Source organism: Euleptes europaea, chromosome 1 (genome assembly GCF_029931775.1).
Source record: "Euleptes europaea isolate rEulEur1 chromosome 1, rEulEur1.hap1, whole genome shotgun sequence".
NCBI classification, from domain to species: domain Eukaryota; kingdom Metazoa; phylum Chordata; class Lepidosauria; order Squamata; family Sphaerodactylidae; genus Euleptes; species Euleptes europaea.
Window position 1 is genome coordinate 130826043 of NC_079312.1, and position 17112 is coordinate 130843154.

Sequence of the window (17112 nt, forward strand, 5' to 3'; positions counted from 1 at the left end):
TCCTTATGCGTGTATACTAGAACGGTTATTTTTGTTGAATATTGTTTGTTGAATGTTGATGTAACACCATATTGAAACAGTGACGATTGTAAACTGCATGAGTCTTTAATGCACATTACAAACTGTATCCTAAACAGTGGAGATTATAAACTGCATGAGTCTTTAATGCACATTACAAACTGTATCCTAAACAGTGGAGATTATAAACTGCATGACCTTTGAAGCACATTACAAACTGTGTTTATTTTGAATGTATGATTACAGAGTTATCCCAATATTGGGAAAAAGTTTAATAAGGTTTCTTTGAACTTTGAAAATAATTGAGCAAGTGTGCTGTATTACCATTGAACATCCAGGTAGTAGCTGGAGATCTCCCGCTATTACAACTGATCTCCAACCGGTAGAGATCAGTTCACCTGGAGAAAATGGCCGCTTTGGCAATTGGACTCTATGACATTGAACTCCCTCCCCAAACCCCGCCCTCCTCAGGCTCTGCCCCCAAAACCTCCCGCTGGAGGAGAGAGGGGACCTGGCAACCCTAACTATTAATTTTTTTTTTTTTTTGGGTAAGCAGTTAGCTGCACTAAAATATACACCTCTTTTATTTTTGACAACCAATCATGTATCTTAGGGGAGTTTTCTGATTCCACTGCCTAGCAAAGACCATTCTAGCTGCAGTTAACATATGTAACACTATTATCCATTGGTCTCTCAGTATTTCAGGAAGATAGTTCAACAATAAGGTTTCTGGCTTAAATGAAATTTGTTTCCTCAACCCAATTGACATAATGTTTAGAACTTGTTTCCAAAAAATTGATGCTCTTATGCAACCCCACCACATATGAAAAAAATCTGCATGGTCTTCATTACAGAACCAATATCTGCTGGTACCTGTTTTATAGATCTTTGCCATCCTTGAAGGTGGTAGATGCCATCTATAAACCATTTTCATCCAATTTTCTTTGAATAAGAGGCTAACTGTAGGCACAGCTAAAAAGAATGAGATGATGTGAGCAGGAAGTTGAGACCTCACCATGGAGAAGAACTCACTAGGTGGCCTTAGGCATCAGTTTAGCCATCTTAGGTACAACAGGGAGGTACTAATAGGGGTCTGCTTTCCACTGCTGTTGTAAGGGCCATTGCAATAGTATATGCTGTATAAGCATTGTTTTATTCTTTGTATGCTCAACAAGCTCTCAGATAGGTACAAAGACTGTAGAGGTCCTTCCCAGAGCAGTCATGTTAGACTTTGGACTCTTTAAGCATTCCTGACAAGATGTTGTAGTAAATGAATGGGGCTGTGAGTTTTCTTTTTTCTTTTTTTTTAATATACCGTATTGTCCGGCATATAAGACGACTTTTTAACCCAGGAAAATCTTCTCAAAAGTCGGGGGTCGTCTTTTACGCCAGGGTTCGTCTTATAGGGTGGGTGCTGAAACTTCCGAGCCGGACTGGAGAATCTGCCTGGGGAGCCGCCTCCGCTCTGTCCATGTCCACCGGAGGAGGGAGGGGAGGCGAGCCCGGCGAGGGCACTCGCTGCCTGGCTGGGAGTCGGAGCCAGGCGCGCCGGGGCGCACGGAGGGAAGCGTTCAGCTGCGCTCCGGCGGCAGCACAAGGCAGGCAGGCAGCTGGCTGGCTGGGGCGGCCGCTCTCCCCACGTCCTTCTCCACCTCCTGGCTCCTGCCCACCCGCTCCAGCGTCACGACTGCAGCCACGCCGCGCTCCATCCCAGACTGAGGGTGGTTCGGGGCTGAGCGAATGCTGGCGGGCGGGTTGCGTGCTCCTCCTCCTCGCCCCCCCTGCCTGCCTCCCTCCCCGCCTCCCTCCCCACCTGCGAGTTGGTGCGTCTGGCTCCGCTCTTGCAGCGCGGCCAAGAATGTGACCAACTCCCCAGGCGGGGCTCTTCCAGGAACAGGCGCCTCCTCCCCCCGGCCCGGCTCTGCTCCCTGCCCTTGTGCAAAAGGCGAGCGAAGGGGGGTGGCAGGGGAGCACGTGAGGGGCAGGCCTCGGCTGCAGAGGAGTATATCCCAAACTCTATATTTTAACTGGAAAAGTTGGGGGTCGTCTTATACGCCCAGTCGTCTTATACGCCAGACAATACGGTAGTTTTCTTACAAATCATGTGATCATTCCCACGGTAAACACATTCTGCGCCAAAGAGTTAATTGTGGAATGAAATGGTTCATAGTACCCTCACTCTCTCATATCCCTACTCTGCAGATTGCTTCCTTGGGTAATTCACATCGCCTCTTTCCCTTTTAGGTGGGCTCTTTCTTCATGATCAATCTCTGCCTAGTGGTCATAGCAACCCAGTTTTCAGAGACCAAGCAACGAGAGAGCCAGCTGATGAAGGAGCAGCGCATCCGCCACCTCTCCAACGCGAGCACTCTGGCCAGCTTTTCAGAGCCAGGGAGCTGCTATGATGAACTTCTGAAATATCTTGTCTACGTCCTTCGGAAGGCCAGCAAGCAGCTGGTAGAAGCCTACCGAACCACAGGGGTGAAAATGGGGTTTCTCTCCAGCCCAGGCAGCAAAACCAGTGCAGAGAGACAGCCGTGCAAGCGTCGGCCACAGAAAAGGTCATCAGTGCATCATCTCATTCACCACCACCACCATCACCATCACCACTATCACCTGGGCAATGGAAGCCTACAGGCACCGCGTGCCAGTCCTGAAATCAGTGATGTTGAAACCAGCTCCCTTCACAATGGAGCCAACAGGCTAATGCTCCCTCCCGCAGCCAATCCTCATGCTGCTTCCAGCAACACTGAATCCGTTCACAGCATCTATCATGCAGACTGTCATTTTGAGCCAATCCCTTACCGATCATCTCTCCCTCAGCCTGATCTCAGTTTAACTGGCCCAGAGGTGTTTCCCAGGACTTTGGTTGGCAGCAAGGTCTACCCTACTGTGCACCCAAGTAGCTCCCATGAGCTGCTGAAAGATAAAGGTTTAGGGGAGCCTGCAATCAACCCTGGGGCCAACACCTTGATGAACCTTAACATCCCTCCGGGTCCATATAGCACCATGCAGAAACTACTGGAGACACAGAGCGCCGGTAAGTATTAAGACTCAGAATCAGCCGTCGGATACCTTCTGGCCAGAAGAGAGAGTTGCTAATTGTCTTACCTTTCCAATCTGCAGTCATAAAAACAATGCAGTTCAAGGTAAAGCATTACCTGGACATTCAGCCTGATTGTCCAAGACAGAGATGACAAGTTGTCTGCACAATGAATAGTTTGCCAATGACTGGTCACTCTTCCTGAGCTTCAGCAATGGGAAGCTCAGTGTAACATAGTTCCTTGGTCCATGCACACCTGTTTGGGAGAGCACCATGTGCAGAAAGTCCCAACAAAGTAGGATGTACTTTTGAGTAAGCATGCATAGGATTAGAACATGGCAATACTCATAAGAGGTGTCATATCTAAAAATGGAGTGTTCGATCATCAGCCACACACCTGCAAGTATTTCCACATTTATATGTACTTTCCCTTGTAACAAGCTGAAAATGCAGTATTCAGGTTGACACAAGAGAAATCCAGATTTCTCCTTTGCAAAACACTTTTGAAGACTGTCCTGTGGAGGAGCAGAGGTTGAGTGTTCTAGGTGAGAGAAACTTTCTGGATGTGATGCAGTGCCATCTGGCCAAAACCTTATGATCTGTTTTAAGGAGGAGGTCAGCCTGGGTCATCTGAGTTTTGCCTGCTGGCTTTAGAGTGAGAGAGACAGAGAGAGAAGATAGCTGGGTCAGGAGAGTACTCTGGAGATAAAACTCCTTGTTCTATAGTAGCCAGTGCCAACGTGGAGTTTGTTCTCATCTGTGTTGTCCAAGGGGGGCCCATCTGTCAGCTGGAGTCAGCCATTATAAGGAATGATTTGAGAATGGTATGTTTAGGGGGGGGATGTTAATTTTGATGTATCAGCAAACAGCAGGAGTACGAGAGCAGCTTACTGGCTGCAGTGCTGCCTCTAATTACAACTCCTAATACTCCAGGTGCCCGAAGAGCTGATTGCTTTCTGTGTTGTCTTAATGACCAAACGCATAATGAGGCGGCTGTGAACTCTCGGCAGAGGACAGCTATTGCTTGCCCTTTTCTTGATTCAGCCTCAAAGTTAAGCAACAGACATCCGCAAAATTTAACACAGCATACATTGCAATAAGTCATGATGTGGAGATAAGCAGCAGTTGGGCATTTTTTCCCTTCAGAGGCTGCTGCTAAACTGGAGAAATTCTGATCATAGGGAAATTTGAGATTTATTATTTACTTTTCTTGAAATATGAGAATAAGGAGAAGAGATATAGCAGGTTCCCTTTTTCGTGATGTATTTGCTGAATAAATAGGGTTGTGAGCTTCAGGTTGAGAAATACCTGGAGATGTTTGGGGCGGAGCCTGAGGGGGGTGGGGTTTGGGGAAGGGAGGGACTTCAATGCCATAGAGTCCAATTGCCAAAGCGGCCATTTTCTCCAGGCGAACTGATCTCTATCAGCTGGAGATCAGTTGTAATAGCAGGAGATCTCCAGCTAGTACCTGGAGGTTGGCAACCTTATGAATAAATTGGGGGGGAAGGTTCCCAGATTCAGAGAATGAAAAAAAGTCAAAAGCTGCCTTCAGTTGGTATGTTGTGAAACATACAGTATGTTATATTGCTCTGAAAGGCTGTTGAGTTGCGTGGTGAAAGATTACAGTCTGACTTCATAGGCCTTGGCCCATGGAAAACTATTTTTCCAGTTGTGTGTCACTGAACATTGTTAGGGTTGCTGGGTCCTGTTTGCCACTGGTGGGAGGTTTTTGGGGCAGAGCCTGAGGAAGGAGCGTTTGGGGAGGGGAGGGACTTCAATGCCATAGAGTCCAATTGCCCAAGTGGCCATTTTCTCCAGCTGAACTGATCTCTATCGGCTGGAGATCAGTGGTAATAGCAGGAGATCTCTAGCTAGAACCTGAAGGTTGGCAACCCTAAACGTTTGATATCATCTGTGATATCACATAGGACATAATTGTTTGGGGTGGGCTGGTTGTGCTGATTGGCTGTCTCGCACGCCCATAATTTTGGCCACCAGTCCCCTATGCACGATTTTCCTGCTATGATCATGGGGCCAATCTCTGCCACCCACTCCCATTCATCCCAGCAGCCTTTCCACTCCAGAAGTATCCCCCCCCCCCTACAGGCACCCCATCATGTAGGCTGCCTGGCTTCTTAGATTCCTTGTAAGGAAGTTTTGTAATGGCCTATAGCTAAACAAATAAACAAATACTTCTTAGATTCCAGCGGTGATCTAGAAGACTCTGCAAACCTTCCCCTCCCTGTTCCAAGAGCATAATTGTGCAAACATCAGGGCACCACCTCTGCTCCTTTCACATGTGAGCAGCATGCTGAAAACACCCGATGTCAGTAACAAGCAATGATGGACTCCAATCCCTATTTACCAAACGCCAATCTCACCCCTGAGAAACACACCACACATTTACTGAACAGCATCAGGGATACAGGCAGCAATTCCAATGAACTGGGGTTTCCAGCTCTTTTGTTCCAGCCTTTGCAAGCTGCGCTGACAGACCAGAATACTACTGGTAGAGCTGTCCCTGTCACTTTGTGCCCACCAGAGAGACACAACGGTGCTGATCATATAACAAAATAACACAGTAGCACGGTAGTCTTTAAAGTGCTACTGGACTCTCGCTCTTTTCTACTGTGACAGACAGACTAACACGGCCACCCTTCGTGAGTTATGATAGTGTTCTTGTTAGGCTGGTGTTGAGTGGCGTGGCTGGGGCTTAGAATGCTGGCTAAGAACTGCTCTTTCCCCATAAACCCCCGATGCTTCCCACTCATAAGCCAGTGATGAGGTCACGTTGGCTTGACACTGGCTTGATTTCGGCATGATTTGGAACCTGCGGATCTTGGGGATAACACAAACGTCTCTTTGCCGTCCAATTGTTGACATAGAAGAAGAAGAGTTGGTTTTTATATGCCGACTTTCTCTACCACTTAAGGAAGAATCAAACTGGCTTACAACCACCTTCCCTTCCCCACAACAGACACCCTATGAGGTAGGTGGGGCTGAGACAGCTCTAAGAGAACTGTGACTAGCCCAAGGTCACCCAGGTGGCTTCATGTGGAGGAGTGAGGAAACCAACCCGGATTCACCAGATGAGCATCCGTCACTCATGTGGAGGAGTGGAGAATCAAACCCAGTTCTCCAGATTAGAGTCCACTGCTCCAAACCACCACTCTTAACCACTACACCGCGCTGACATAGTCTCTTCCCTATGACATTCCGAGATAGGGTTTAGGATTGGGATGTTAGTATAATTAGCCTCTGACAGGTTGTTTGTTACTCCTGAAGACCCCCTTGCACTCATTTGATGTGCTGCCACTTTAATTTTCCTCATCCACTTACCAGTTGCCTTCTTGGATGTGAATTCTTTTCTCATTAAATTGGTAGTGGCCTCTCTGGTAGACGTGCTTGAGGGTAAGGAACATATTTTGAATTTAGCTTTGATTTGGCAGTAAAAAAAAAAAAATCTAACCAGCAATTCTAATGTGTTTCCCTTTAGAAGGGTTCAATTATGGCTCAAATGAAACTTTAGACACAGTAAAGGTAGGTGAACAGACTCTGTTTTCTGACTGGTTTGAACTGAACTCTCCATAGGAAAAGGAGACCCGCCCCCCATATTTGTGGTAGACAATGAGCTTTTCTCTGGTAAAAATGGCAAGTGAAGATTGTCATGGTCTGACTACTGGGCTCCTCCGAAAAGGGAATTGTCTGATGTCTGCTGAGTTAACAGGAAGCTGTTTGTCCTCATTTCAGGGCCTTGTCAAAGCTCCTGCAAGATTTCCAGCCAGTGTGGGAAACCCGACAGTACTTGCAACCCTGATAGCTGTCCCTACTGTGTGAAGACCTTGGCTAATGAATCAGAGCTGACAGACAATGAGACGGGAGACTCTGACAGTGACGGGGTTTATGAATTCACCCAGGACGCTCACTACAGTGATCAGAGGGACCCACAACGGCGGAAAGCCCCAGGGAGAAAAACTTTAAAATGTCTAGCCTTTTGGAATGTGGTTTGCGAGACCTTTCGGAAGATTGTAGATAGCAAGTACTTTGGCCGTGGAATCATGATCGCTATCCTGATCAATACTCTCAGCATGGGGATTGAGTATCACGAGCAGGTAAGTAGAGTGTTATCTGTACTTGAGTCGTTCTAGTTAGATTCCCCTTCGCAGTGCAGGAGCCCTGGATGCTGGCTTCATTAGCTCCATCTTAGTTCTGCTCTCAGCCCCTGGACTGGAATTTCATACAATGCTGCATTGATCAGTTTTGACCTCTTACTTTATGCCTTGTTCGGTGTTTGTTCTGTTTGTTGTTAAATGAAGCTGTAAAAAGCTATAATGGCAACAAAGGTGGCGAGTCTTGGGGGAGTGCTGCTTTCTGTGTTAGTGTGGAAATCTGTCCTGGTGAATGGGGTTCATCTACTCTCATTTCTTTGCAACTGCATTGGGCAAGAAGGTGCGAACGCTTATCTTTTTTTCTGAAAGGGTTTACATTGTGTTTACTTGGAAGGTTTTACTTTGATGGTGGGGTCTCCATTGCAACAGAATTGCAGTCGTGACGGCTACGTAGGCACAAGTCTTCATAAGCGAGGCTGACAGCATGTGAATGAACGAAGCCGCATTTACAAACTGCTGGGCTCTTTCCATTTTACAGTAGTTGTTGTACAATCCCATAAACCCAACAAAGATGATTTGCTGGCATTAATAAATTATTAAAATTCCAACTTGAAAACAGTGTGTCATGAAATACGCAAACTGTGCTATGAAATAAGTACAGTAATTGCATGCTTTACTTTTTTAAAAATGTAGCCTGTCCTGTACAATTTGGAGGAGGATGTCTTCCCATACTTAGCCATAATTTTGCTCAAATCAATCATATGGGTGGCAGTGGTAGCAGAATCTGCTACAAGTGTATCTGCTATAACAGACACTTGACATGCCCAGTACCAAAACAACTCCCACTGGTTACATTCAATAACTGTTGAGACTGATATAAAAGAAGAAGAGTTGATTTTATACCCCGATTTTCTCTAAGGAGTCTCACACTGGCTTATAATCGCCTTCCCTTCCTCTCCCCACAACAGACACCTTGTGAGATAGGTGGGGCTGAGAGAGTTCAGAGAGAACTGTAACTAGCTCAAGGTCACCCAGCAGGCTTCATGTGGAGGAGTGGGGAAACAATCCCGGTTCTCTAGATGAGAGTCTGCCGCTCCTGTGGAGGAATGGGGAATCAAACCCAGTTCTCCAGATTAGAGTCCACTGCTCTTAACCACCACACCATGCTGGCTCTCTAGTCATAGTTGATGGTCATTATCAAGACATGAAATATACTGTAGTTTTGCAGTACTCATGGCAATGCTATGTTGATACGTTTTGCAAATGTCAGATTCACTTAGTTACTCATTTCTTGCGCAGAGCCCTATATTAACAATAATTATGTTTAATTTTTTAAGCTGCTACAAACTTTAAGTGACTTTTTGAGAGACTCCCCCTCTGGAATTCTGTGAGACAAAGTAAATAAAGTCTTGCAAGATAGATAGAGCCTCCCACTCTTCGTCTAGTTGTTCTTTCATAAATTACTCACATGACTTGACAGTCCATAGCCCAACATCTGCATATCTAATTCCGAAGTGTGCTCCCTGCCTGAGGATACTTAAATCTATAGATAAGGGACACACTCACCCCAACAGGTTTTTCTGCAGACTTAGGGAACCCCCTAGGCCGGCAGAAAATCTGAAATTAAAAAAAACCTAGACGGGTTAAATCCCCCTGATTTTTGAAAGTGTGTTGTCTGCACATGTGCAGACAAAGCTCTTTCGAAATGGCAGTGTCCGCCGCTACCGAGAGCTGGGGTCAGCTGCCAGGCCAGATGGCAGACACTGGAAGCGGCTTTCAGGCTGCATCACCACCACAGCAGATGCCTTAGACCACTTTGGGGATGTCCGCCAGAGGAAGCCGGGACCAGCCACGCCCCCATAGCAGCAGACACTGGGAGTGGCTCCCGGGCTGCACCGCAGCTGTGGCAGACACCTCGGGATGTTCTGGGAACTGCTGGGCCCAGTTCTCTGCAGCTATGGCTGTCCCCGCCGCAGAGAGCTGGGCTCAGCCTAGGGTTGCCAGGTCCTTCTTTGCCACCAGTGGGAGGTTTTTTGGGCAGAGACAGAGGAGGGTGAGGTTTGGAGAGGGAAGGGACTTCAATGCCATAGAGTCCAATTGCCAAAGCGGCCATTTTCTCCAGGTGAACTGATCTCTATCAGCTGGAGATCAGTTCAAGTAGCAGGAGATCTCCAGCTAGTATCTGGAGGGTGGCAACCCTAGCCCAGCCAGGGAATTTCCTTGGGGGGAGATGGGATTCTCCTCCCCACCACATGAGGGTGAGATGGCATTACCCCATGAGTTTCACAGGCCCTCACTTGTCTCCCTAAATGAATAGCTGATAGGAATGTAGCTATAAATCTGTATGCGCATCCTCTCATCATGCACATCCTCTCAACAGGCCTCAATGAATTGCTTGGATATATCCTTCGACCTGCAGACTAGTCAGTCAGAGGTGGGGCTAAACTGAACCCATTAGTTCTAGAAATCAGGGTTTTGGGAGTTAAGAATGTGATTTGTCTGCGCGCAATTTCTCACACATTATGTGTTCTCAAACCCAGGTATAGTCTCCGAGCGGCAGACAATCCTGACTCCCCGATGAGTATACTTTTATGAAGTTCTGCCTCACACAGAGTCAAACCATTTGTCTATCAAAATCAGCATTATCCAGGGTCTCAGGTAGCATAGCCTACTACTTGGTCCTTTTAAAATGAGATGCCAGGAATTGAGCCAGGGCCCCTCCCCCATCTCTCTAAACACACATGTGACACACTCTTTACCTTTTCTGGTGTACACTTAACACATCTTAAATTACCCTTTAAAAACGAAATGTGTGAAGCAGCCCTTGAGGGGAAAATAACATGTTACATACTGAGAAGTGAAATTTAACCCCATTTCTTTTTAATGAAAAGTAGTCTCTGGAGACTGTTTATCTAAGTGATGGATGGGGCCGGGGAGATCTTTAACTCTTTCCCTCACAGCTGTTTTCCAAGCTCAAAATTCCACACACGCCCTAGTGCTTTTCTCCCCAAGAGGGAAAAGTGTCTATACCCATATCTTCTCTCCCATGGGGAAAAGAACAGCTAGGAGAGCATTTAAGTGGAACTACGGTTAGTGAGGAAAGGGCCCCAGTCTTTTACTGAATTCCACCGTCTGCATATACTGTGTCGTTTTTCCTGCAATTGCTAGGCTTCTTCAGTTTGTCAGGCCTACCATCAGTTCACAGCTGGCTGCAACTCTTGCCTTTTAAGCCATTTCTGTCTGATCATTGGCATTTTCAGGGCGCTGTCCAGTGACAAGCCAATGCACAGTTACTTGGGAGCAAGCCCACATTAGATGTATTGGGGTTTGCTTCCAATTAAAGATGCATGGAATCTAGGTTTGCCAACCTCCAAGTACTAATAAAGAAGACACCTCTGTACTTATACCGAATGGTTTGGAAATCAGCGCAGGAGTGACTGAATATAGCAAAGTGAAAAAATATATTAAGTGCTACAATAACATAGAAACAGTGTAACACATCATAATATTCACATCAATTCAAATATATATTAATCTCACCATCGTTTACATCAGGATAGTTAACTGGTTCCTGCAGGGATACAACGCTTTGTATCCCTGCAGAAACCAGTTAACTATCCTGATGTAAACGATGGCGAGATTAATATATATTTGAAAAATAGCATATGTACAAGAATCATTATTGAATTGATTAGAAGTGGGACTGAAGAAGAATTCGAAACGGCCGTATCCCCTTCTGCTTTTCCTGGTGGTACCATTTTTTGGACCTCCCCTTCTGTTTTTCCTGATGGTACTGGCTTTGGACCAAGATGGAACTTGAAGTTTGAAATTTGAAATTCTACAAAAAGGACATGTACCAAATTAGGATTTTCTGCATTGTATATATTAGGGTTAGGATAGTATAGTTCTTTATGTGAATATTATGATGTGTTACACTGTTTCTATGTCATTGTAGCGCTTAATATATTTTTGCTCTTTGCTATAGTCAGTCGCTCCTGTGCTGATTTGCAAACCTCCAGGTACTAGCTGGAGATCTCCCACTATTCCAACTGATCTCCATGTGAGAGAGATCAGTTCTTCTGGAGAAAATGGCTGCTTTGGAAATTGGACTCTATGGCATTGAAGTCCCTCCCCAAACCCCGCCCTCCTCAGGCTCCGCCCCAAAAATCTCCAGGTATTTCTCAACCCAGAGCCGGCAACCCTAATGGCATCAGGCTGTCCTTCAAGTGTGCTCACTTTCCTTCTTTTTCTGGCCTTTCTCTTAGCAACAGTGAGTCTGGTTGCATTCCTTCTCATTTTTGTTTCTCCCACTGTCAGAATGGTGGCTGCAAACTCAGCTCTCCAAGTATAATTGCAGGTTCGCATGCCATCCTGCTGTATTACTGTATCAGTGGCTGTACATTCTGGGCACTGAGGCCCACTTGGTGTGCTAAATGTATCCCTTTGCGCCAGCGTGTTTTCTGAAATCTTAATGCACTGTGGCTGATCAACCTTTGCTGTTGTTGTGCCTTAAAAGGAGAATGACTCTTAGGTATTAACAGTAGGATCCATCACATGTTGTTTGACATTCATTTGTTGACCTTCTGTGTCTCCATAGCCAAAAGAAGGGTTGACTGATTGCTTTTTACATTCATCATTCTTTTAACAATAATACCATGTGGATCATTTATTTGGAGCCTGGGGGAAATTGAGAGAACTTGATGCAAAGTTCACATTCTACATTTTGATAGCTTAAAGCACAGATTGAAATGTCATTTCTGTATAAGGCCATTATTGTTGCGTTGAAGAGGCCATCTTGGCAACTCTCCTGTCCTTCCTTCTCAGTATCCCCCCTCCCACACTGGAAAACCTATGAGGGGCATGCAATGGAGGGGATTACAGTGCCTAATGCACTTCTGTAAGGTGACTTGCAGTGCCATCCTAAGCAAAGTTGCAACCTTCTAAATCCATTGAAGTCAATGGGCTTAGAAGGGTGTAACTCTGCTTAGGATGGCATTGCTAGGACTAGTTACACAAGACACTTTTCCTGAAGCCACCCTTGGGTCCAGTCGATGGACATGGTCTGGGATTTCCCAATTTGAATTCAGATCATAGCATACAGGAAAGAGGGCTTAAACCTTCTTTCCCTCATCATTTCCCCAAGCTAAAATGTCTCTATGGAGAAGCTGTTTGCCCCATTGGGGAAAATTAACATGTAGCCTATCGAAACAGATTAAATTTCCCCAGTGGGGCAAACAGTGGCTGCCTGGGCTTTTTTAGATCTTGAAAACATCACTGGATGGGGAGAGCTTATGTGTGCAATCCTGAAGGGGGAGCTGGAGCTGCACAGGAACCGGGTGACCCCTACACTGGTGTCCATTGTGCCAGGCAAACTGGCACAGACGCCAGTGTTGGTCGACTTACACAGGTCCCCCTGGTCATCAGCAGCGAGGTGCTCGAACACTGCCGCAGCCTCCTGGCGGCATTCCAGCGGTGCAACTCCCCACGCCAGTGTCCTGGCAGGCATTCCTGGGGCTATCCTGGGGGTGGAGCTAGGGTTGCCAACCTCCAGGTACTAACTGGAGATCTCGTGCTTTCAACTTACAACTGATCTCCAGCCGATAGAGATCAGTTCACCTAGAGAAAATGGCCGCTTTGGCAATTGGACTCTATGGCATTGAAGTCCCTCCCCTCCCCAAACCCCACCCTCTTCAGGCTCCACCCCAAAAACCTCCCGCTGGTGGTGAAGAGGGACCTGGCAATCCTAGGCGGAGCTGCCTTTCGGCAGCTTCCTAACCCCTTTCGCCCTGGGAACGCCCCCTCACGCAGCGACTTTGTTACACCACCTTTTTTGATGGCCCAGCCTCGCTGCAGTCAGTGGGGGCGTTTTCCAGTTTTTAATGGGTTTGAATTTCCTTTCAGTGGTCAGGAAGCCTCTGAGAAGGCAACACGGCTGTGCCGCTCCTGGCTGCTCCTACCTCCCCTTTAGGAATGGGCTGCCCTGCCCATCCCTTTCCCCCCTTGCCACAGTCCCAATGCAAATTGGCCCATGCATGCTTGGGAAGCCAAGCCACATTAGTCGGCTGGGCCTGGAAATGGACCCAGGAAAAGTATATGTAGTCAGCCCTGATAAGATCAAGTACATCCACAAGAAGAATGTATGGCAAGAAATAGGTGAGTGGCTGATTATTTAGCACCACTATCTAACATGTACAGAAAATGATTAATTGGTGGGTCCAGAGGGACTTAAAAGTTCACATGAAGATGCGTCGCAGGTGTAAGAATCTGGGACTGAGGCTAGCAGGTGATTGGTGAGTTCATACTCTATGGGTTTCAAGTGTAATATATTCTTTTAAAAAAAACAAACCACCTAGAGAATCTGACGTCCCAGTTTTTTCCAGCTCTTGTAGTGAATAGTGAATGTTGAATCCTGTTTTTATTAATTCATCTGATTAAAGTAGCCATGGAGAATAAGGAGATGTTTTTTCTATAAACTCTTGAGGCTTACAGTTTGCAGTTTCATAATCTGACAGTTATGAGATAGGGAATTGGAGCTGAGAATTGATGGCCCTGGTCTTTTTGCTGAGATTATAAATGGGGAATTTGACCTTTTTTCCCCCTCCGAAACTTAAGTGCAAACAAATCAACTTCACCATATATATCTCACTGGCAGATTGTTCAAAAAGGAAACAAAGGGTTTTAAGTGCATTTGACTTTGTTAGTGTCTGTATTAGGCTTTCTTGCTTATTTAATGCGAATGTACAACATGGGCATTTCTGTGTATATTGAGCCTTGGCTTTGTCAATTATACTCAGCTAAATAGGGAAGCGTCAGAAATGTTGGCAATATTGACTAGCATGAATGGGAGAAAGGATAGGCTCACTGACAGGGTCGCAGTAAAATAGATGGGCACACTTTCCAGCAGGGTACTGGGTTTACAAGTAGTCTCTTTTGTCAGGATGCCTGGCAAACTGGAATACTGAGGTCCAAAATGAGGAATGGTGTGGCCATAGGGTTGCCAACCTCCAGGTACTAGCTGGAGATCTCCTGCTATTACAACTGAGCTCCAGCTGATAGAGATCAGTTCAGCAAGAGAAAATGGCCGCTTTGGCAATTGGACTCTATGGCATTGAAGTCCTTCCCCTCCCCAAACCGCGCCCTCCTCAAGCTCCATCCCAAAAACCTCCTGCCGGTGGCGAAGAGGAGCCTAGCAACCTTGTGTGCCCAGCAAGCCACCTCCGTGGGGCCTGAGCAGCTGCGGGAAGCTTCCCAGAGCCTGGGCAGGGGGGGAATTGGCCAGGATGGAAGTGACGCACCAGTGCTGCTAGGACAATGGGGCTTGGATGGCTGACCACAAGATTTAAAGTCTGGCAGTTGGGCTAATGAGAGGAGGGAGGAGCAGAAGCCGAGAGGCCAAGGAGGCAAAGAGCTGCGGTGGAGAGAAGGAGGCTCCAGAAGCTGCAAAAGATAAAGGGACAAGGAGGGTCATGGAGGCCATCTAAGGGCTGGGGCAGAAAGCAAAAAGAAGGAGGTGGAAGAGGATAAAGAGGAGGAGTTGGTTTTTATGTGCCGACTTTCTCTACCACTTAAGGAAGAATCAAACCGGCTTACAAGAGACCTGAGATGCAGGCAGAGCCAACTCCAGGCTGAGAAGAAGCCGCCAGAGGAGGAGAGACTGAGCCAGAAGAGGTGCATCCAGACAGCAATGAACCCTTGTCCCCCAAAACCCAGGGAAGGACTGGATGAAGGAACTTAAAAGACATCAGGGAGAAGGGAGGTGGAGCGAGGGAAGGAATCTCTCACTGTAGGAAAGCACAGAGGTGTAGGAGAAGGCACAGGGCTAAGCATTGTATGAACTGTTTAGGTGCACAAATGTAAGACAAATGGCCAGGGAGGATCCTGGGAGGGCAGCCTTTACGCACAAGTATAAAAGATCTCTGGTCTAATGCCACAGCAAATGCCAGAACCCTACAGGGGACGGGGGTCTCACCGGGGTTAAAATGAGGCTAAGGCCCGTCCCCCACACCACAATGACTCACTTCTGGAAGTGACGTCATCCCATTGGTGACATCGAGGGAGACACTCTGGTATTTGGGCAAAACTTTATGGTAAAAACAGCCTCTACCATAGAGTTTTTGCCCAAATACCAGACTGTCTCCGACGTCTCCAACATGATGATGTCACTTCCAGAAGTGGCAGTGGTATTGGCCTCCCTCTGCAGCTGGTAAATCCCCCCACCCCCATCCCCCACTGGTTCCCAGGGGGGACCTGGCAACCCTGGCAAAGGCTGATAGATGGAAAGTCAGAGAACACATCGGACAAACAGACTTTTGTTGCAGGAGGACTGCAACTAAAGATTGCCAGGTTTCCACCCAGAGATGATGCCGATATTTTTAAATGCCTTGAGTTGGGCTCAAAAGTAAGGCTGCCCCCACTGTTCCCCCACTTCTCCAGTTCCATTGTCCATTTTTCTCTCTTGCCTTCTATGATTGGCAGATCTCTAACATTGTCCAACAGGAGGTGCAGAGTAGGGTTGCCAGGTAACCCTAGCAACTGCGGGGACAGAGGGACTTACTGGCAACGGGGGAGGCCTATACCTGCTCTGTTATTTGGACAAAAAAAAACTCCGAAAGGGATGTTGCTGCATTGCTGGCAATGCCACTGAGACACTAGTATAGGCCTCCCCCCTCTGCCGGTAAGACCCCCCCCCCACTGGCCAAGTGATTGGCCAGTGTGGGGTGGTAACCCTAGTGAAGAGAAAGGCTGGCAAAAGGTATAGCAGAGGAATGGGATGTGCATGCTGAGATCATTGCCCAACCGTCAAACCAGGCCTTGTTTGAACTCATTCAGTTACATGAGGGGTGAGCTTGGATTAATTACATTGATGTTTCCTGGTGAAGTTCATTATGAGCACAGTACCACGTCGATCAGCTGTGCGCCTGCACAGTAGATTTTCGGTGGCTGCACCTGATTTTACCTTGTAAGTAAACAAAATCGTCTAATTTACTGGAGAGAAAGCATTATCCCCTGGAGTCATGGGTCGATTCCACTATGAGGTTTTTCCTCCATTTCAGCAAGTCTTATTGTATATATTTGTTTGTTTCTGTACAACAATCCTCCATTCTTGCACAAATGGAGAACAGCCCATTCCCCCCCACTAAAAACTCAGTTTTGTTTTTTACCTGATGAAAAGAAAAAGATCTCTCCTTGCATGGCATAGTTGGGACTATCTTTTTTATGTGTCTGAAAGAAGGTATACCTTGTGTTTGAATGAAAGGAAGCACCACCTTCCTTCGTATTTTCACAGTGAACTGCTTTGGGGTTGTTGCTGACCCAACAAAATGGGGATTTTTCTTTGTGGGGGGTCATTACATTGCGACAGTACAAGTGGTGAGTGTTTTTCTTTGCTCTCGCGGTTACCATTTGAAAAGCTCCTGAAGTGCTCTCTCTGCTTCCTTCAAGCAGTAGGAAATAAATAAGCTTTTGTGATGGACGGGTGTAGGGTTAATTGTGTTACTTGGGGAACATGGGTGAAACAGTGCCAAAGCCACGTACCATAGCATTACTGTATATTCCATGAGCAGCAACATTCTCTGAATCTCTTTGCATATCCATATTTTAGAAAAGGTGCACACTAGTGTTCCTTTCATACTTTCTCACATACAACAACAAAAGGGAGAGTAATGTTCATTTTTTAAACTTTCATTAAGTGACCATGAAAACCAACAGTAGGGTTTTGTTTTTGAAAACTGGGACTGAAATACTTTGGGAACTTTTGCCCATTATTTTTTAATGTGAGTCACTCTCATGAACATCATAGTTTAAAAAAAAATTAAATGGGAAATCTCAGCGCATTCATTTTTAGGAAGATATTCTTTAAAAAGAATTAGCTGTCATAATTATTTAGCGGCATACTAGCAGCCCTTCCCAGGTTTTCATAATAAGTAGAAATTTGAAGTTTTG

The 17112-nt window shown here is 46.4% G+C and overlaps 1 protein-coding gene across 5 annotated transcripts in view; it reads left to right on the forward strand.

Annotated features, from left to right (window-relative positions):
* Positions 1-17112, forward strand: part of CACNA1G (calcium voltage-gated channel subunit alpha1 G) — a 234858-nt gene that overhangs the window by 43936 nt on the left and 173810 nt on the right. For all 5 annotated transcript variants that reach the window (XM_056867108.1, XM_056867110.1, XM_056867111.1 and 2 more), the window contains exons 7-8: positions 2263-3058; positions 6812-7173. In XM_056867108.1, the coding sequence (XP_056723086.1) occupies positions 2263-3058; positions 6812-7173 (1158 nt within the window). The remainder of the gene's footprint in view (positions 1-2262; positions 3059-6811; positions 7174-17112) is intronic.